The sequence below is a fragment of the Macaca mulatta genome, chromosome 11, assembly GCF_049350105.2.
Source record: "Macaca mulatta isolate MMU2019108-1 chromosome 11, T2T-MMU8v2.0, whole genome shotgun sequence".
Taxonomy (NCBI): domain Eukaryota; kingdom Metazoa; phylum Chordata; class Mammalia; order Primates; family Cercopithecidae; genus Macaca; species Macaca mulatta.
In genome coordinates, this window is record NC_133416.1 from 84017421 (window position 1) to 84038512 (window position 21092).

At 42.7% G+C, this 21092-nt stretch overlaps 1 protein-coding gene across 3 annotated transcripts; it reads right to left on the reverse strand.

The window, feature by feature from the left end:
* Positions 1-571: 571 nt before the first annotated feature.
* On the reverse strand, positions 572-20745 carry CSRP2 (cysteine and glycine rich protein 2). Of its 3 annotated transcripts, XM_077954744.1 has the most exons (7): positions 20665-20745; positions 8579-8691; positions 5199-5367; positions 4818-4967; positions 2156-2285; positions 1418-1511; positions 572-885 (listed from the first exon to the last, which is right to left on the reverse strand). In XM_077954744.1, exons 2-7 carry the CDS (start codon positions 8688-8690, stop codon positions 809-811), a joined length of 732 nt encoding a protein of 243 aa, XP_077810870.1. In that variant the 5' UTR covers position 8691; positions 20665-20745; the 3' UTR covers positions 572-808. The 3 variants fall into 3 exon arrangements, with proteins under 3 accessions (XP_077810870.1, XP_015007828.1, XP_015007827.1); XM_015152342.3 differs by lacking the exon at positions 4818-4967 and having other exon boundaries at positions 20690-20745; XM_015152341.3 differs by lacking the exon at positions 4818-4967.
* Positions 20746-21092: the final 347 nt, after the last annotated feature.

Here is a 21092-nt window from a genome sequence, read left to right on the forward strand (position 1 = left end):
GAGTTGGATTGAATCTCTAGTAAAGAACTAAACTTTCTGGGGGAATAATGAAGCCATACCTTATAAAGTCTAATGCTCCTCTTCTACCGAAGCCAGCTGAATGTGCCCAGACAATGCAACATTCTTTGCTACTTATACAGAATCAAAATGTGTGAAACACCCCCGTTTCCAGGATTTAGTAGGTCACCATCTATTAGATCACAGTGGAGAGTCTTTAAAAAGGATCATACTAAGTCTCAGATTCTATAGTTGCCCGTAGGTTGCACTGAATTTTAGGTATAGATTAATCAAAAGAACTTAAGAGTACAGCGGGGAGGAAAAGGAGGAGATGCTGCACTGCTGAACACCAGCTTTGAGGAGCTGAAATGGCGATGCCTGTTGCCTAGCAACCTTTACTCTTAAGGCGCACTTGCCTGCTTGAGAGAGAGATCCTTTTCAACAGTTGTAATGCAAACATTAATGAGTCAACTGGGTAATGGGTTAACAAAGGTAGGGACCCAAATGATTTTCCACTAACTGAAATCAGAGCCTCTCCTCCAAAAGATTAATTAAAAGACAATGAACACCCAAATCAAGCTGAAGTTTTATTTAAAATGTAAAAGAAATGTTCCCCCAAAATGCTGGTGAATAAAGCAAAAGGATACGATACAGTGCTCTCTTCCTACAAGTTAGCCAGCCTATCCAAGTACAGGGCAATATACAGTACTTAATGCTGGTAGAATTTCACAGTAGTTTAGTGTTAAAGATTATCTGTGCCTAGGTTATGAAGAGATTCTCAGTGTGTGATGTTTAGTTCAGGGTTTACACCTTACTGGGCATGAACAAGAGCCCCTGCTCCTTGGCCATAGCCAAATCCCTTGGGCCCAAAGTTCTTTGCATAGCATCCTACAAAGGAAAAGGGAGGAAGGATAGTTAGTGCAAGTCCATTAAGCTTTGCTAACACTGCTGAAGACCCACTCAATAAACCCCCATAAATAAAACAAACTGCTTTGTAAAAGGGCTCAACTTATTTACGATATTAAATAGGTCATGTACTAAATATATTAAAGCTATAAAGACAAGTCCACACATTCTGGCTCCACAGTGTTCAGCGTGGTCTTGCTAAGTTGCAAGCATGAGTCAGGCCAGGTAAGGTATGTATTTGTCTATTTTCTTCCATATACTTAACGCTTTGCTCAAGAGATGAAGGCAAAAGATGGCTATTTGTAGTGTTTTTATCTAGGGGGAGTTTTAGATGATCAGGAACTTAAGATTATCTGTGGTTCTCTGTCATCTATAAGCATCTTGGGATATTTTATTTTCAAATAGTGGTACCCCTTTCTCTCTCTCTTTTTTTTTTTAATACCAGTGACATTTCATTAAATAAGAACCAGGGTGGGATATTCATATGGACAGCAGTAACTGAAATTAATTTTACCTTTACAATAGATTTCACCTTCTTTTTCAGTCAGAGTTGTTGATTCAAGACTCTTCCCACACTTTGCACATCGGAAACAGTTTTTGTGCCAGGGCTGGAAGAGATGAACGTGTCAGCAGGTTTGAGAGGTCTGTTTCCTACAGTTCAATTAGATGTGTAGCAAGAAGTGGCTCAGCAGGATCACCCCACAGCCAGCTCCTGACTTCTGTGGTTCAGCTCCAGTGAGAAGGCTGAAACCAGACCTCAGTGTCTGCACTCCTGATCACCCACAGAAAGGCTGTTTCCCTGAGAGCAGCCTCAGTCCTAAGCACAAGCCCAGTCTGCTCCTTTAAACAGACCATCTTCTATCTGGCCAAGAACAGCGCAGCTCAAAGAGGTTAGCTGGTAACTTTTCCAAATGCATACACTGAATTCGCATCAGGTGTCCTGACTCAGACTCCTGCTTTTTTTCACTATATTGAATAACCTGGAGATTCCCTTAGAGTCTGGCCTTTTAAAGTTTAACCTTCAGGAGTGCCCCCTATGAAAACAACTTCTTTCAAACATAAAAGTGACTTGTCAAGTAAGGGAATCACTTCAAAAAAGTTAGTAATTCTGATGGAAGTGCATTTAAAGAAAAGTTTCATATAGGACACTGATTTATAAGACATCACCCAAGCAAGAAATGTGGAAGGGTTAGGGGGAGAAAGGGAGCAGAGAGGATTCATTTGCTGTTATTAATTCGAAATAGCACTTTACCTTTCCAGCTCCAATTATCTTCTCGGCAGCATATACAGAATCCCCGCATCTGGAACACTTCTCAGCACCTCCATATTTCTGAGCAAATTTAGAAGTGTTTGGATTTGTTGTAGGCCTGTGAGGCTGAACACTTGTGGAAAGAGGGAAAGAAAGTAGGCAAGAGTTTCCACAGGGCCCTTTTAAGTACACAAGGCAGGAACAATGGAACTCTGGGACTTAACTGCTATATTGCCTCAAAGCTGGAGGCCTTCGCAGCCCAGGACAGGGGAGGAAATGAAGAAGAAATGACTCAGGTGCCAGCCAGAGTTACTGCTTGAACCTATCTATGGGCTCATTTATTATTACAAAAACCAGACAGGGACTCAGACTTAAAGATCTGTCCGAGTCTAAACAGAATTCATTTAATCCTCAGTGTTGGCCTCTCAACTAAGCAGTTATGTTATGGTTTATTAAAACTTACCAGAGCATATATTTTTACTCCAGAATATCACTGGAATCATAGCTAACTTTTTACTTCACATGAGTTGGAAAAATCACTGTTAAGCAGTTTAAAAATTCCACAAATAGGTAAGTTGACTTTGGTCTATAACTAAGAAAGTTAAGCATGTTTTATAGATTACTTAGTCTCCCAGTATATCTTGAATAAAGGAAAGTGTGAACAGCCAACTTTCTTCATGGAAAAATATTTTGGAAATCTTTATTATTACTATGCCATTTGTTTATCTTTCATTGTTCTCTGATAAGGGTGGTAGTTCTGTCACTATTTACAGATCACTGAGTGAACCATATTTCTTGCTATCAGTAGGAACTGTTTCCATGCAGTAAGGTGTACCTAGTAGGTGCAGAACACCCTCAGGCTTTGAGAAGACTTTTTTTTTTCTTTTTTTTTTTTTTCTTTTTTTTGAGACGGAGTCACGCACTCGCCCAGGCTGGAGTGCAGTGGTGCGATCTCGGTTCACTGCAAGCTCCACCTCGCAGGTTCACGCCATTCTCCTGCCTCAGCCTCCCGAGTAGCTGGGACTACAGGCGCCTGCCATCACGCCTGGCTAATTTTTTTTGTATTTTGTGGTGGAGGCGGGGTTTCACCGTGTTAGCCAGGATGGGAGAAGACTTTTTTTTTTTTTAAGCCCTTTTAGAACCTTATAAATTAGCTGAGCAGATAAAATGACAGCACTCCACAACTGCTAATTTTTCCTACTGGAAAAACAATGTCTTCCTAGCACTTTGGGGGGCCAATGTAGAAGGATAACTTGAACTCAGGAGTTTGAGGCCAGCCTGGGCAACATAGCAAGACCCTGTCTATATTAAATAAAAAATAATAATAATAAATAAAGGAGGGTTCACTGGTCTTTGTGCTTTAAATTTTAAAAGGTTTTCAATAAAACCTTTAGAGCACAAAAATAGATGTAATAAGATGGAAAAGGGGAGCACAGCAGGTAAAACAAATCTTAACAAAGATAAAAAGGTAAGCTGGGCATCATGGCCCAGAAACTCTGAGGGTGGAAGAAGCTCAAAGAACACAGAGGTGAGCCTCAATGTAGTACATACCGCAGTTGGAAGAGAACAGATTTTGGAACCAAATGGACATTGGTTCAAATCCTGGCTCTCTCATTTATTTGTGTGACCTGACTCTTAGTGTCATCATCTATAAAACGGACAAAGTATCTACACCTCAGAGTTACTCTGAGGATTATACAGAATGAAGATAAATGTTCAACAGACAACAGGGACTCAATACATGGTAATCATTATTTTAGCCAAGCCAAGCACCATGTTTCATTCAGGTCATAAGGTTTGGAGTTAGACTAGGTTAAGTTCCAGGCTCTACAATTAACTAACAGTGTGACTTTGGGCAAAGTTTTTACTTGATTTTTCTTGTCTTCATTTGCTCTGAAGAAAGAGAGGATGCCCTCTGCTGTAGGACTGTTGTGAGGATTACAAGAGTTAACATATGCTAATGCTGCACAGTGACTGGCACGGTTTATGGTCTTGTCCAAGGGCCATTTTGTTGGACTATTACACTAATTTTGGACTTTTCAATATAAAATGGATGTGAAAATGTTAAGTTCAAAAAGTAGAATCAATGGGTTAAAAATAGGAATTAAGAGGAAATTCCAGATTGGGCACGGTGGCTCATCCCTGTAATCCTAGAACTTTGGGAAGCCGAGGTAAGTGGATCACTTGAGGCCAGGAGTTCGAGACCAGCCTGGCCAATATGGTGAAACCCAACCTCTACAAAAAATACAAAAATTAGTCAGGCGTGGTGGTGCACACCTGTAATCCCAGCTACTCAGGAGGCTGAGACAAGAGAATCACTTGAACCTGGGAGGCAGAGGTTGCAGTGAGCTGAGATTGCGCCAGTACACGCCAGCTTGGGTGACAGAGTGAGACTCTGTCACAAAAAAGAAAAAGAAAAAAAAAAGTGTGTGTGGGGGGAATTCTAAACAAGGAAGTTATTTAACCTGAATATGAAATACTAAGTGAACTTTAACAAATTTAGCACCTTGATATGTTGGCACCAAAGCCTTTAAAGTTTAATACTACTCTCTCAAAGAATCAAAAACAAGAAATAATTTCCATTTTTAAGTTAGAGAAAAATGATTTCTTGATGAAAAATGTTTACATAGAAGGAGGGACTGACGAATTCGCATTGACTGCTTACACTGCACATGAGAAACGCCTCTCATGATTCACACAGCACCTTTCTCTACCATTTAATTTCATGACATCCGGTCTCCAAGGTGCTGCGAAATAGAAGTAAATATAAATCACTTGCTTTTCAGAACAGGACTCCTTGATACAGCTTGGAATGCTATAAAGCCAGGAACAGAAATCACTGGAATTATTAATGAGAACTTTGTTAGGTCCAAAACTCAATATTTTGAACTTAAAGAATAGTCACTAGTTTACATGAGAAAATCAGAGTCCCATTTTATTTACTTAGTTTCAACTAAAAATCTGGAGACTCCCAGGTTCCTGTTCAGCAAGCGGCACTAACTGTCGCAACTCATTTCTGAAGGTAACCAACAGTCTCCCAACTCACCTCTCTGGCTTGATGCCCAGCCTCTCGCCACGGTCCATGTTAAGCGTGCCAGCGCCCTGGCCGTAACCGTAGCCTTTTGGCCCATATTTCTTTCCGTAGCAGGATTTGCAGTAGATCTCTTCATCGTGAATTGCCACAGTTGTACTATCTAAATTTTTCCTGCAAACCACTGCAGGGGAAAAAGTTAGACTTTACACATGTTCCAAAGACGCCTTTTTCCTTAGAACAATGGTGGCACACACATGGCCCACAAATGGTAAAGGCTGAGGCTCCCTCACATTCCTGGTTTATCCTGTGGCTTCCCAAAAGCCATGAGACAGCATCTGGACTGGCCAGCTACATTTGAGGATTATTTACATTCCTCCACCGATATGACAGTTGCTTCAGAAATGTATCAAGAATATAACATCCAGAAGCCTCAAGCTTTATTTATTTTTAGTTTGTTTCATTTATTTTGTATTCCCTTTCCTATGGTGCCGATCAAACTTTTACTATGATTTCCCTTTCTGGGAGATGATATTAAGGGAGCAAAGTGTCAGAGGTGGCTATAAATTACTTAAACAAAAGGAATAAAACACCACCTTGCTCCCAACCCTCAACACTCTTAATCTTTTCAGCCTTGTCTTACCAAGTCCTGTTAAATCACAACCTAACAAAGAACAGAAGGGTAGCTCAGTGCCTTGGGGGACTTGCCTCTGTATCCTTTCCTCCCCAGTAGACACCCCCGGGATAAAAATAGTTTTAAATCCTGAATTCTAGTTTTCATCATTAGTCTAGACTGGGAAGAAGTATCACCCTTTCCTCTCCCCAGCAGCTTCTCCAGCAGTGATGAGCCTGTCTGAAAATCGTCAAGTGCTTTAAAGTCTGCATTTGTTTTCCCTTCTGTCCCAAAGGAGAATGCATTCTTTCTTGATGGATCTCTTGCCACAGGACATTTCCACGTGTCTGACTTCATAAAACTGCCAAATGTCATCATGTTTCATCCAGACATTATTTCACTTTCTAAAACTTCAATTAAGCTTGACAAAAAAGTAAATTGTGAGGAAACTCACTGGTAGCACAATCTGGCAGCTGGAAATCAAAGATCAGAATTTCTCCCCCTTATTTAAAAGACAATTGTATGATGATGCGGAGTAGAATGATGGTTACCAAAGGCTCAGAAGGGTACGGTGTCGGGAGGGAAGTGGGGAGAGTTAGTGGGTATACAAATATAGTGAATAAGATCTAGTATTTGATAGCACAACAAGATGATTACAGTCAACAATCATTCATTGTACGTTTAAAAATAAGAGAGTATAACTGGAATGTTGGTAACAAAAAAATAATGCTTGAGGTGATGGATACCTCATTTAAGATGATGTGATTAACATACATTGTATGCCTGTAGCAAAGCACCTCATGTACCCCATAAATATATATACCTGCTATGTACCCATAAAAATTAAAAGTAAGAAAAATAAAAGGGGGGGGTTGAATAAAAGGAAGGAGGACAAGGCCGGGCGCAGTGGCTGACGCCTATAATCCCAGCACTTTGGGAGGCTGAGGCGGGCGGATCACGAGGTCAGGAGATTGAGACCATCCTGGCTAAGACAGTGAAACCCCATCTCTACTAAAAAGAAAAAATTAGCAGGGCGTGGTGGCGGGCGCCGGTAGTCCCAGCTACTCGGCAGGCTGAGGCAGGAGAATGGCATGAACCCGGGAGGCGGAGCTTACAGTGACCCAAGATCGCGCCACTGCACTCCAGCCTGGGCGACAGAGCGAGATTCCATTTAAAAAAAAACAAAAACAAAAACAAAAAACTAAAAACAACAACAACAACAACAACAACAAGGAGGACAAAAGGAAGGACAGCAAAGAGGAAGGGAGGGAAGGAGGACTAGCTGGCTGGTTTAAAATAGAGTTAAATTTTGAAAGTTCTATTATCTTAGACTAAAGTCTTCTATGGTAGAATGAAATGACATCTACTCTGGAATCTAACTGTTGAGGCTCAAGTGCTGAAATACACATACCTAAAGATAACTATATCTTAAACCATATTTAAGCTAACACTGCTGAAGGACAACTACCCTTCACAGACAGAATAAATGTAAATAAATGTAAAAACTGTTTTGAAAAACCTGTATGAACCAAAACAAGTGTAAGTATATGAAAATGTTACTATATAACCACCCCTTTCTTCCCCAGTCCTCATCCCTGTTCTCTGCAGTAAAATTCTCATAGGTCTGCAAACTACTCTGAATTATTTCCTTAAAAGGCTTTAGTCAGCAGAGACAAATATTAGAAAGGATTGGTAGAAATGACCAGTAAAGAACTTGACATTTAGTAAAACAAATGTCAACAGCATACATGTATGTGTTGTTTTATTATGGTGTAGACATTGTGGCTTAACCTAGACACATGAAACTGAGAGCAATTTCTGAAGTATTTGCATTCTGTTTCCATACTTTCTTAGTTACAAGCCTGCTGAAAAATAGATTCCTTTTTAAAAAAAGTAACTTCTAAAAGAAATGGTTAAACCAAGTCTTCTGAGGAACAGTAGCATAATTATTATGGAGGCATACATAGGGAACATTCCTATGTAGTATTCTTATACATAGGAATGTATTTTTTTTTTTGTACATTTTTTTTTTTTTTGTAACTGCAACTTTCTGTTGTCTGCAAAGCAGTTATGCGATTAAAGAGGTCCAGATACCTTGAATGCTGGCTCCAATGAGGGACAAGGACTATTCAAATTTGAGAAAAGAAGTCTTTTCCTGAAGATTATTTCTCAACGTAACCAATTTTTAACCTATGGTTTTCTGCAGGAATTTTCCCTGTACAATACTATTGATAAGGCGAACATCTGCCCGTATGGGTGGGTTTATCTGACATAATCATTCACGGAAGAAAATTCTGTCATTAAATCAGAAGATGATTAATGATGTGCTTTCTTAAGTTGCTACTCTACAGTTTTAAAACTGAAGACTTTGTTGTCATTAAAGGGAACCCGAGAAAGAGAAAGCTGGGCTGGATGATGAGCAATTCATCTACTCAAAAATGGGAGCTAAGCGCTTGCAATGTGCCAGAAACTGTGCTAGGTGCCAGACCACATAAGCGACACACAGCTCTCAGTGAGGTGGGGGAGGCAGATGTGTTAACAAAGTAAAGGCCAAAACAGAGGCCAAGAGCTGTGGGGACACAAAGGGAGGCGGTGTGTCTTGGGCCACCCCTCCAGTCTTCGCTGCTAGCCTTGCATTTACAACATCTAAGACGACTGGTAAAAACCATTCGTGCTTTCAAAATGATCTTTGTTTGCAAAACCACAACTTTTCCTTAAATAGGCATATTGAAGCTTTGTACATACAGATTCCGTCAGAGGTGGAGCACGGGGAGCTACTTACTGCAGAGAAAGCAGCAGCGGTGGAAGCTCCTGCCATCACACTGCACCTCTTCTGCGTGGTACACGGTCCTCCCGCAGGCCCCACACTTGTTTCCACCTCCCCAGACAGGCATTCTGAAGGAATAAAGGCTTCATTAGAATGTCCCTGTGCTGGTCGCACGGCTCCCTAGAGGGCTGTTTAAGCCCAGGGACAGCTGCAGATTTTTGTTTCTTTATGAACCTCTCTAACCACATCTTTCAAAGACCCGCGTTCCTCCAAAATAACCTCGTCTCCTCTCCCAAATCACAACTCTTACATTAGGAAACTGGCTTGTCGTGCACAAGATTTTTTTTTTTTTTTTTCCTGCCAGACAAAGGACCTGCATTCAATACAACAGTACAGGTCACCAGGAACAAAACAAACTATGCCATTAGACTCCACAGGAGTCAAGAAAGAAGCGTGGGGAGGGGAAAGGCAAGCTTTGTCCCCCTCCCTAACATGCCCATTTTTAATAAACATTTTTTTAAAACTCAGCTGAAGATCTTACCCTTGGGTGGGGGTCTTAATTACATGTTTATAATGCATTGTGACAACACTAAATTCTTAACATTTAATATATATAAGCTATGACACGCTTTCTAGGGAAGAAAGTGTGTTGCCCTGCAAGAACAAGTTTTACATTTGTTTGCTGAAATTACATGATTGTAGTGTAAATAGCTGTGTCTGTGACTCATACAACTGCATGCACGGAGTCTTTGCTGTAACCACAACAAACGCCCATCCAGATGGCTCTGGCTTAAGTTTCTATGCTTCACTAACCCCAAGGCCCACTAGTCCAGCCAACAGTTGGGTTTTCCTCTTTGACAAGTCAGTCAGGCCATACAGAATGTGCCACAAGTTCCCTTCCTACCAATTGAACTGTTTGCTGAGCACGCAGGAATGGCCTCTGAACAGTATGGCCTGCTGTAAAGGGCAAGCTGGAAGTACAGATCCTAGGCTGTCTTGCTGTCATGTAAGGCCAACATTTTCTCATCTCCCTTCTCAACAAATCGGTCTGCCTCGACCACTTTAAAATGCCTGGTTCTGGCCGGGCATGGTGGCTCATGCCTGTAATCCCAACATTTTGGGAGGCCAAGGTGGGTGGATCACCTGAGGTCAGGAGTTTGAGACCAGCCTGACCAACACAGTGAAACCATGTCTCTACTAAATTAAAAAAAAAAAAAAAAAAAAATTAGCCAGGTGTGGTAGCAGATGCCCGCAATCCCAGCTACTTGGGAGGCTGAGGCAGGAGAACTGCTCGAACCAGGAAGCGGAGGTTGCACTAAGCCAAGATTGCACCACTGCACTCCAGCCTGGGTGACAGAGCGAGACTCTGACAAAAAAAAAAAAAAAAAAAAAAAAAAAAAAAAAGCCTGGTTCTGAATGGCCAGCTTCCTCAGATGCCTTAACCAATATAGAAAGTTGTCCTGCTAAGAAGGCATGTTATGTCTGCCCTGCCTTGAGTGGTATCTAAAAACACAAGCAATTAATTCCCCTTTCCCCGTCATCCTTTCCGGGCTTCCTTCTGTAGAGTGGCATTTGCAGCCCTTGCCTGTTAAGTCTCCTTAGATAGGTTGCTTGCCTCTCTAGGAAACAGGTGGCTAATAAGGCCGAGGCCTCTTACTAATCTAAACCTGGCTAGAAAGAGAAGGGAAACAGAGTGCTGCTAAGTAGAAAAGACTTAAGAGTCTCTAATCGTTAAACTCAAAAGGGATGTGGGGAATTCTCATCCTTCCCCATTAAGGTGATCCAGAACCTGACAATTTCCTGAACACAAAGATGAGGCCTTTCCAAAAGAAAGATTAATGGAGCTGATCACTGCGGTGGGCAACTTTCCAGCACTCAGTATTCTCTTGCCTCTCTTCTGGTGATACCTTCCCTAGACTGTCTTCTGGAAAAGCAGCCATCTCATCTCTTTCTTAGACCATGTGGTTTAGAGAAGTGCTTATTAAAATGTGGTCTCCTGGAGATGGATGGGCCACTCTTCTTGTCACCAATTTGAGATAAAATTCAGGTAAGCATTTAGAAACTTTTATGCCACAAGAACTAAGAGAAGATCAGTGAACTCATCTTGTTGAACAGAGCCATCGGTCTGTACTTGGAAATTAAAAATAACAGTCCTTTACTGATATGGTTTGGTTGTGTCCCCACCCAAATCTCATCTGGAATTGTAGCTCCCATAATTCCCATGTGTTGTGGGAGGGACCTGGTGGGAGGTAACTGAATCCTGGGGGGTGGGTCTTTTGTGTGCTGGTCTCATGGTAGTGAATAAGTCTCACAAGATCTGATGGTTTTATAAAGGGGAGTTGCCCTGCACGCGCTCTCTTGCCTGCTGCCATGTGAGATATGACTTTGATCCTCATTCACCTTCTGCCATAATTGTGAGGTCTCCCCAACTATGTGGAACTGTGAGTCAATTAAACTACTTTCCTTTATAAATTACCCAGTCTCAGGTATGTCTTTATTAGCAGCGTGACAACAGACTAACACATTTACCATAGATGGTTTGAAAAGCACTGGTTTTAGATGGTATTGATTCTACCCCTATCTTCATCTGTTTCGTGTTGCTGTAACAGGATACCAGAGACTAGGTAATTTATAAAGAATAGACTGAGAATATAAAGATTTGAAGGCTGGGAAGTCCAAGATCAAGGTACGGCAGGTTTAGTGTCTGCTAAGGGCCCCATCTGTGCTGCAGAATGGTGCCTCCAATGCAGCATCCTTTGGGGGCCAGGAACACTGTACCTTACATGGCAGAAGAACAGAAGAGGGTGAACCCGCTCCCACCAGGCCTTTTTATGGTGGTACTAATCCTTTGAAGAGAGTGGATCCCTCAGGACCTAAACATCTCCCATTAGGCCCAACTCCCAATGTTGTTGCATTGGGAATTGTTTTAACATGATTCTCAGAGGGGACAAAAACACTCAAACCATAGCAATCCCCAACCCCAGGGCTGGGCATGTGACTCGGTCACGGCCAATCAACTGTGCCTTACCTTATCCTACATGCCTCAGTTATGAGCCAGTAAATTCCCTTCTTAAGTCATTTGGAATTGGAGCTCCTGTTCCTTAAAACAACACACACACACCACACATACACACAGACACACACACATGCCCCTGACTGCTATGGCTTGTTATCACTAAACTGTAAGTCTGAATTTGCAAAAAGCCAACTTCTCTTAACCAGACAGGAACAAAGTCATTCCAAGGGTCCATAAATGTTACCAGGCTTACCATGAAGGCATCCACATAGGATCAGTATCTTGCAACAATAGGACATGTTTACAAGCTTTCCTTTTTAGTTGCATAAATCTTTTCTTCTCCTCCCTGGAGACAGGCACTCCATTGTTTAAATCCAGACTGAAACGTAAGCCTGGCTGTAAAACCTAAGACATAAAGCCTTGGCTCCAACAGCCTGCACTGACCTGTGTTTGTAGTACAGTTAGTGACACTGACTTTGCCCACTGCCTCCAAAGTTACCTGTATTCTGAATGCTCATGGATGCAGCAGCCATCTGCTGGAAGTTCCCTCATGATTCCTGCAGAACCAAAGGCCAGAATCCAGGCCTACAGGTAATGACACTACAATTACTTACACTGGATCCTAAGTATCAACTAGTTCTTAACATACTTTGTTGTTGTCAAGGCATTTCTATTATTGAAGCATTTCTCATATTAGAAAGTGAACTGTTAATACCAACTTGGTATTTTTCATTTTCACACATATTTACTTTGGAGCAATCACCAGTAAGGAGCCAGATTGCTATCACAACTCAGGTTAGACTATGCTGTCTTTGAATAACACTTAAAAACACATTAAAAGGAAAACGCAACTAATAACCTTGTTATGCTCTTCCATACCATTGAAGAACAGCCTGGATTTTTAAGATAGAAGGAATATCTTCCCTTTCTTTATGTAATTCAGGGTTTCTTTAAACTTACTTATTCTAAGTTAACTGCACCAGCCAAATGTGAATGTGTCAGCTTTTCAGGAGATACTTACCCAAGTTCCACAGCATTCAACTTACTGTGCAATAAGTTTCTGGTCCCTTGAGGGTGGGGACCACATCTCTGTATTCTCCACACCATCTACCAGAGTATGTGCATATATCAAAATATTACAGTTCTATCCCGTTTAAGGACTTTCCTAAGGATTTCTAAATAACCTTTTCTGTGACAGAGGGAAATGATGTAACATAAAGAGCATCCTCAGAAAGTTTCAGTTGGATTTACTTTTTTTTTTTTTTTAAGATGGATAGGGAGCCAGGCGTGGTGGCTCATGCCTGTAATCCCAACGCTTTGGAAGGCTGAGGCAGGAGGACTGCTTGAGCCCAGGAGCTCAAGACCAGTCTGGGTAACATAGGGAGACCCTATATTACCTATATTTAAAACAAATTTAAAAAGAAATTAGCCAGGCGTGGTGGCACACACCTCTGGTCCCAGCTTCTTGAGAGGCTGAAGGGGGAGGATTGCTTATGCCAGGCATGTCAAGACTACAGTGAGCTATGATCGCACCCCTGCACTCCAGCCTGGGCAACAGAGCAAGATGACCCTGTCTCCAAAAAAAAAAAAAGTGGATGGGGATAGTTGAATATTCCTTATATTGTTCTCTACTTTGTATGCCTGAAATATTTCATAATGGAAAGGACGAGGGAGAGTAAGTAGACTGACTGGTTTAAGCACACCTGAGTTAATGCCACCGTTATCACAGCTGCGCAACCTCGGGCTTCATTTCCTCAAGCTAAAAATGGGGACGGGGGGCTCTCTCCACCCACAGAAATATTGTGAAGGCAAGATAAGGTAAGCCAATGCCTTGGCAGGAATCCAGTAGCTGTCAGCTTGAAGACAAAGGGGACATCTCACTCTATCCGGCCTGCTATCAGTACTCTGGTAGGAAAACCCACCAACCAGCACCTAGTACATAGCTGCAGAGCAACAAACGAGGTAAGGAAAAAACTGAGCTGATTGGTCACTATCAACCTTCCTTTTTGGGGACATTAAAATGCACTCCAAAGTAAAGCAACAGTTCCCACATATGGTGGTGACTAAGAAACAAAGTTCAAATTTACACTTTTAGCTTGAACCTCTACTGGACATTTCCTGAATTTGGCTGGAAGAAGTGTGATGATCTTCCATTTCGGTCACTCTTGGCATTGCTGTGCATATAAAAAAAAAAAAAAGCAAGTCTTCATTTTTCTTACAAGCCTTTGGCCACACTACTCCACTACAGCTGTCATTAATCACAGCAAACTAGATTTGCACTAAGCAAATCTGGGCTGCATGCCTTTCCCAAATCCTATGCATTCATTTCCAGAATGGTAAGAGCAAAAATAAAATTTACATCTGATAAAATAGGGCAAATTCTGTTTCTCAGTCTTCTTCCTTGTTTTTCAGTGTCTGAAAGAGTTCCAGCACTATGACTGACCCACTGTATTAGATGTTACAATGTGATTTATATCTGAACACCTATGTGCAATTTCTCCTTGCTGCCTCTCCTTAGCCTAGGATACCACCCAAAATTCATAAGACTCACCCATGGGGAAAAACTGATATAGTCGAAGTCTGAGTCGTCTTATGGTACAGTTACTTCATTCTCTAGACAACTGTGGTAGGAGTTATTAAGAAATTACTTTAGGCAGATGGAGAGGAAAAGGGGTCCTTGGGAAGCTTTCCTTGTTTAAAGCATCTCTGGAAAAGTTTCTTGTAAAGCCCTGGCTCCTAGAGCCAGGCCGGCAACCTTTGATATGCAAATGCGGGCCATGTGGGTCATGCAAATGCCCTACCTGTGCCTGGTCACATGGCAGCCCCCCACATATCCCCACGTGTGTGGAACATCATGGCGCCCTGTATTTGCATATTAAAAAGCTAGGGTGTGAGGGCCAGCTTTTTCTTGGACTACGTGAATGATATGCCTGGTCAAACCAATCCCCTAAGCCCTGTGTAAATCAGACATCCTCTCCTCCAGCCTCTGCAAATATACCTGGCTGGTATCCGTGGCAGGTGGGAACCTCCTCTTTGGGCTTTGGAGCCGCCCTCCCTCTGTCTCTGTACTGGGGAGCTTCTTCCTTCTGTCTTCTCCCTTCTTGCTTATTAAACTCTCCGCTCCTTAAAACCACTCCATGTGTGTCCATGTCGTTTTATCTAAACCGGCGGGAGGACCAAGAACCCTTGTGTTCCTGCACTCATGAGAGCCATATCATAACTGAGAGCTGACTACCTGGGCCATTCTCATACCATTAGTGCTGCATTTACTGTCTTACTTTAGAACGGGGATGACTTGAATCTATGAAATTCAAATCTATATGTTACCATTTAAAGTTTAAGTTATCTGCTCTGAAATTAAAAGTTTGGATTGAATCAGTCTATATTGTATATTTACCCAGATTCTCAATGCCTCCAGAAGTTTTGACATTTTATTACTACATGTAAGGCCTTATTATTACACTAGAACCTGACTGTAATCCAATTTCCCCTAAAGGAGAATTTATTATAAAATATAGTCTCATCTTGAGCCACATCCAGGGGGAGTTACTTGTTAAAGAATGTAAGTTAGTAGCACTGTCCCTGGTTACAATGACTTTTTAGCAAGGCCAGGATTTGACAGCTGTAGTTAATCGGAAATTAAGCTTTCAGTTGATGCCTGTTCTACAAATTTTTTCTTCTGTTACCCCAACTACCCACTTAGTCTACTTTTCTTATGGAAGTGAATACCACTGAACCAAGGATGAACTCTTCATGTCTTAGTGATCAGCTCCATACTCCATCTGGCTCCTCCTACTGAAGCCAAATCCTCAACCTGGCCTTTAAGTCAGTTTAGCATAAGGGCAAAGTAAGAACACATGTTTGGAGTCCAGGAAGTGTCATTTCTCTCATCCGTAAACTTAGGGCAACAGTACCTTTTTTAGAGAGTTAAGAACAGTACCATCTTTATAGAGTTATAGATGAGATAATGCTTGCATAGTCGGGACTCAAATGATAGTATCAATATTTAGCAATGTTCTAACCTTTGTTATCAATACTCATCTTGCCCTACCATCTCACATGTCTATTCCTTCCTTATCCCCCAACCCTCCCCATCAAGGCAACTGTCTTACCTCCTTTCCATCCAGCTAACTTCATTTCTGTGTCTCAAGTAATTTTTCTAGGGTAGAGGCAGCTTATAAGCACTGTAAAATGCTTTACTGTTTATGAAGCTCTCATATAAATGTATTAATTCAACAATATTTCATAAGCCATGTACTGGGCTAGGGGCTGAGGATAAATGGGTCATAAGGAAAGGCCCGTTTTGTACAGAGTTCTACTTTGGTGGTAAAAACATGTGGACAAATAATAGCAATACAATAAATGACACAGAGGCATGCAAAAAGGGCTTCCACACCGTTTACTTTCACAGGCATGACGAAACAGTCATCTTGCAGATCCACTGATAGTGGATTCCTGAAACTACGTTGAGAAAGATTCTGAAATTCAGTCCAGGTTCTACAATCAAGAGAACTGTGATTAATTATTTTTGCCATGGAAACTGCAATACACATGCCACCTTTCAGACATGCCAGATATAAAAGAAACAGTGCGGAGCTTAGAATCAGATAGACACAAGCTGGTTGAAAAAGCCAGTTATCAGCTCTGTGATCTTGGCAAAAATTCCTTAACCTCTGAGTCTTAACTTCCTCAGAGGTAACCTGGAAATGGATGAGAACTATCTTATAGGTGGTTGTAAAGATTTAATGAGATAAAGTTTGTAAAGTACCTGGCAAAGAGCCTGTACTCCACAAACGGGCGGGCTTCCTTTTCCTTTAGGAACACTCGGGGCCTGAATATACCAAGTTCAGTCAGTTAGGTCAAGGGTCCCAACCCCCAGGCCACAGACCCATAGCTGTGTTTTGTGTTCAGGCTACTTGCTACTTGTCTGTGGCCTGCTAGGAATCAGGCTGCACAGCAGGAGGTGAGTGGAGGGTGAGCCAGTGTTACCGCCTGAGCTCTGCTTCCTGTCAGATCGGCGGAAGCATTAGATTATCATAGGAGCGGGAACGCTATTGTGAATTGTGCAGGTGAGGTATCTAGGTTGCCCACTCCTTATGAGAATCTAATGCCTGATGATCTGAGGTGAAACAGTTTCCCATCCGTGAAAAAATCATCCTCCACAAAACTGGTCCCTGGTGCCAAAATGATGGGGACTGATGAGTTGGGTGACTTGCTGAGGTCACCGATCTCCAAAGAAACAAATCAGGCTCATGTTTTGATTGCAGAACCACAAGCTTTCCTCAAAAGTACCATATCTGACAGGTACAGAACATTAAGGGTTGAGACTATTCAAATGACCTGAGAATTCTCAATCCTTGAGTTACCAAATTACACACACAAATTACACACCTTCCTCTCCACCCAACTAGCAGTAAGTGATCTCTGTGCACCACTCTCACACCCAAACTGCTACTTTCAACCAACAAGCTTTCTATTACCCCTCTCTGCTAACCCCACTGAAGGAAAACTCTCTTCTAATCTAGTGAAAACTCCTGTGTGTACCTCAGCCTCACCATTCTTACTACTTTTGAATTCTGCTACCTCTCATGTCTTCAACTTAGAGTGCAGCAAAATTCGACACAGATTTGAATCACTATCTGCCAAATCCCATATTGTAATTAAAATGCAACTATGCTATAAGCTCAGTAACCCTGATCCCCAGCATCTGTGATAGCAATTCACAATCTGTGCAAAACTACAAGTTATTTAATTATTCAAACAATATTTGCATGATTTTTTCATGGAATCAGACCTAGATATATATATGCTGAGACTATTGTTTATTTGCCAAATGATCACAGGTTGTTCATTTGATCTGCTAGTTTTCTCATTTTAAAAATGGAGACAATGCTTATTTATATAAGGCAGTTTCGAGATTAAACAATATATGCAAAACACCTAGAATAGTGTCTGCCACATGACAGGTAATAATAATTACAAATACTTCTATAAAGCTTAATATATGCTTTACTTATATTTTATATTACCTCATTTAATCCTCGTAACAACTAACGTAAGACTAACACTATTCCCATTTTATGAGTGGGGAAACTGAGGCATCAAGCTATTAAATGACTCATAACTATGAAACCAAAATAAAACGACCAATTCAACTTAAAAATGAATACCAATAAAATTCCAATTCAAAAGTATTTCACTGATGTTTTGCTAAACTAAACCACTGGTAGCAATACGGATATAGTACTGACCTCCATGGCTATGGCACAGGTTCTTCTTTAAGCTGAGTAGTTCCTATACTGCTGTGTGTTGGATGAGGATTCATTTCTCTGTGCTTATTTTCTTTTGGAAGTACTGTGAAACCACCATGAAGCCCTCTTTCCGATAGTGAACTGGGAAGTCATTTGGCCCTAATGAATTACATGGTGTCTGTTCTTATTAGTCAAAGACAATTAATAGTACTGTTGGCACAATGAGATTGTAAACAAAAAAGGAACCTGATATCCTTTCCAGATCATTCACAATATATTTCTATTAGTTCTTCCTCTGTGACTTACAACAATAAAATTTTTAACAAACAGAAACTGTGCCTGTGGTAAAAAGGAATTTGAGGAGAAAAAATATATAAAAAAGAAACTGTGCCCAGCTTCTCCACCATCCAGACTGAGAAACATTCCCTTAAGTCAGGATTCTTAACCCAGAGTCCACAATTCTTTTTAATTCTGGGGGCTGAGCAATTTGGTACCACATACTTTATGTTATGACATTTTGAGAAGGGGTCTGGAGGCCTCACAGGAGTGCCATGATATAAAAACAGTTAGAAACCCCACCTAGGTAATCAAAGACCCAGAGGTGTCTGGGGATCCCCACCCAACAGAACCCAAGGGATGCCATGCTGGCAGTCAGGGTAAGGTGCCTTGAGGAAACCTGTGAAAATCTGCATAAAGAAAGCTGGCCTCCAGGCAATGTCTAGGAAACACTATTCAGGTGTGAGCCAGCTCTCTCCTGAAACAGACTTTCACTGATAGCCTTTTCCCACACACATTCAACCAAGTGCACAACTTTGTCTAGTTACAAGGAACCACTCCCAGGCTGGGCTGAGCTTTGTACAAGTATCAACAGGCCTTATGACAACCCTGCAAGGCATGTGCCACTACACCCATTTTACACGATGAAGTATTGAGGCCAAAGAGTAAAGTTAATTTGCCCAAGGGCATCAAACCAATGGGTACTGGAGTTGAAGTGTGAATTTGGTCCTGCCTGGCTTCGTTCCTGCCCCTTTCAGCCATGCCTCCTCTCCCACAGTGGGCTCCCTTTTGGGGTTCATTTGATTCACCTCACTTTTGACAAAGAAGAAAAATTAGAGACCCGGATCCCTATTGCAATTTAGTGTCAGAGTTGCCTCTGGAGTCAAGCTTCTAAAACTCCTGATTTTGCAATTTCATCAGGACAGGCCTCCAGCAAGTACTGCTTTCAGCACAGTACTTAGCATATACCAGTATCAATCAATATTTGTTAAATACATTTGGAGAAATGCATTAAAAATGTATGATACAAACTTTAGATCAAATCTGCAAACAAATATCTATTGTATGAGTCAAATTATATTTTTGTTTCCTATAATCACAACCTTATTCTTTCCTTCCTTCTTTCATTCAATTGTCCAAGGCACCCAAGGAAGCACTGTGAGTTTCAAAGACTTATGAGATGCAGGTCTGGTCTTAAAGGTAACACAGCACCAAAAGAGCAAAGAAAACTACAATGCAGGGGAGAAAAAACCCAGAGAAATACTGACAAAGTATCAGTGACAATGGACGAGAGCGATGACCCCAGGAGTATTGGGGGAGACCATTCAGCACTTCACAACATCCTTTGTAGGCTGGCATGCTGTTCTGAAATTATGTTAGATTCTCTCTTTCAAAATCTATCACCCAACTCTTTCTTGAAAAACGGGAGTCAAAATACAGCTAACTTTGTGGCTGTCCTATTTGAATTCTTGGCATTTTATAAGTAGAGTTTTAAAACAGGTTAATTGGAAAAGTCAAGAACTAAATACGACGATTTTCACTGCCCGGTTTAAAAAATTACTAACCGCCCCCGCTAAAAAAAAAAAAAAAAAAAAAAAAAAAAAAAAAAATCTGTATCGAAAAGCATTTATAAAGGGAAAATGTGCTTGGTTTAAAGACTGCAAATAAAAGAAGTTAAACATTTTGGGTAGCCATTTAAATAAACATCGTTTAACAAATGTCCCGGTTTAGAAGGGGGAAAGGGATCCGCCGGTTTAGAAAGCCCGCCCCCCGCCCCCAGGGGGTGCCTACGTGGAGCTCCTGAATCTGGCTCTGGAGAACCCAGAATGTGATTCTCAGGACCTGTCGCATAATTTCACAATCAAGCATTCTTGCATTCTTCTTTGTACCTGAATCGTAGAAAGTTCTGGAAAAAGCTAGGAGTGAGCGACTGACATTTCCCTGCTGTTCTTTCGACATAGAGTGGTTCGGTGCTTGGTGGGCAGGCACCACCAAACAATGGGGCCGCTAGGAGCCGGGTACGGCGGCAGGAGCAGTACCCTGGGCTCGCGGGGGATGTAGAAGCCCCATTCCACCCCTAGGGGACCGAACCCGGTAAGGTCGCCCTTGGTCTCACCACACTCCGGGCAGAGGGGGCCCTAAGACTCGGACCCCCACCCCAGAGAGAACCTGCCGCTGGACGAGGGGACCCACGGCTGCCAAGAGGCGGATTAGCAGAAACGCGAAACTCACGACCCGCCTCTCCCCCAGAGAAACCAGCATGGAGAAACTAAAGGTCACGTAAGATTATTTACCTGCCCCGCGGGCCTGGGATCCCAGCGCACGGCCTGGGCGGCCTCGGGGACAAGGGCAGGTGTGTTTGAAGGATAAGAGAGAGAAAATCTGGGGCGCAGGGGTGAGGAGGCTGGCAGGGGCACAAATGTGGACCGGGATGGGGATGTCGGAGACCGGGGCGCGCCGACCGGCGACAGCAGGACCCCGGGAGGCGGTGGAAACCCCCTGCGACTCCCGCCCTGGGGTTGGCAGCGCCGCGGAACCGCCCCACCGCCCCTACTCACTTGAGTCGGAGGCGGGAGCACGTACCGCAGGCGGAGCTAGCGAGGCTGAGCTGGAGGTAGCGTCCACGGAGTCCCAGATCCAAGGCGAAGCGCGCGCCAGTGCCTTTTAAAGAGCGCCCGATGGGCGAGGCCTGTGTCCGCCCCGCCTTCCTCCCGGCTCCGCCCCGCCCCGCCCGCCGGATTCCCGGAGCCGCTTGCCGGGCTGGGGCTTGTAGCGGGCTGGCTGCCCTCGGCCCGGCTCCGGGCTAGCCACCAGTAGACAAAAGGCAGGAGGCCCGCCTCTTCCTGCAGCTTCCCGCCCGCCCGGCATCTTCCCACGTCCCGGGACCGCTCCCTCCCAAAGGGACCCGGCAGTTCCAAAAGCCACTGGGACTTGGAGAGGGACTTCCTTCCCCTCCAGGGAGGCCCGGCGGCGGGACGGTCCCGCC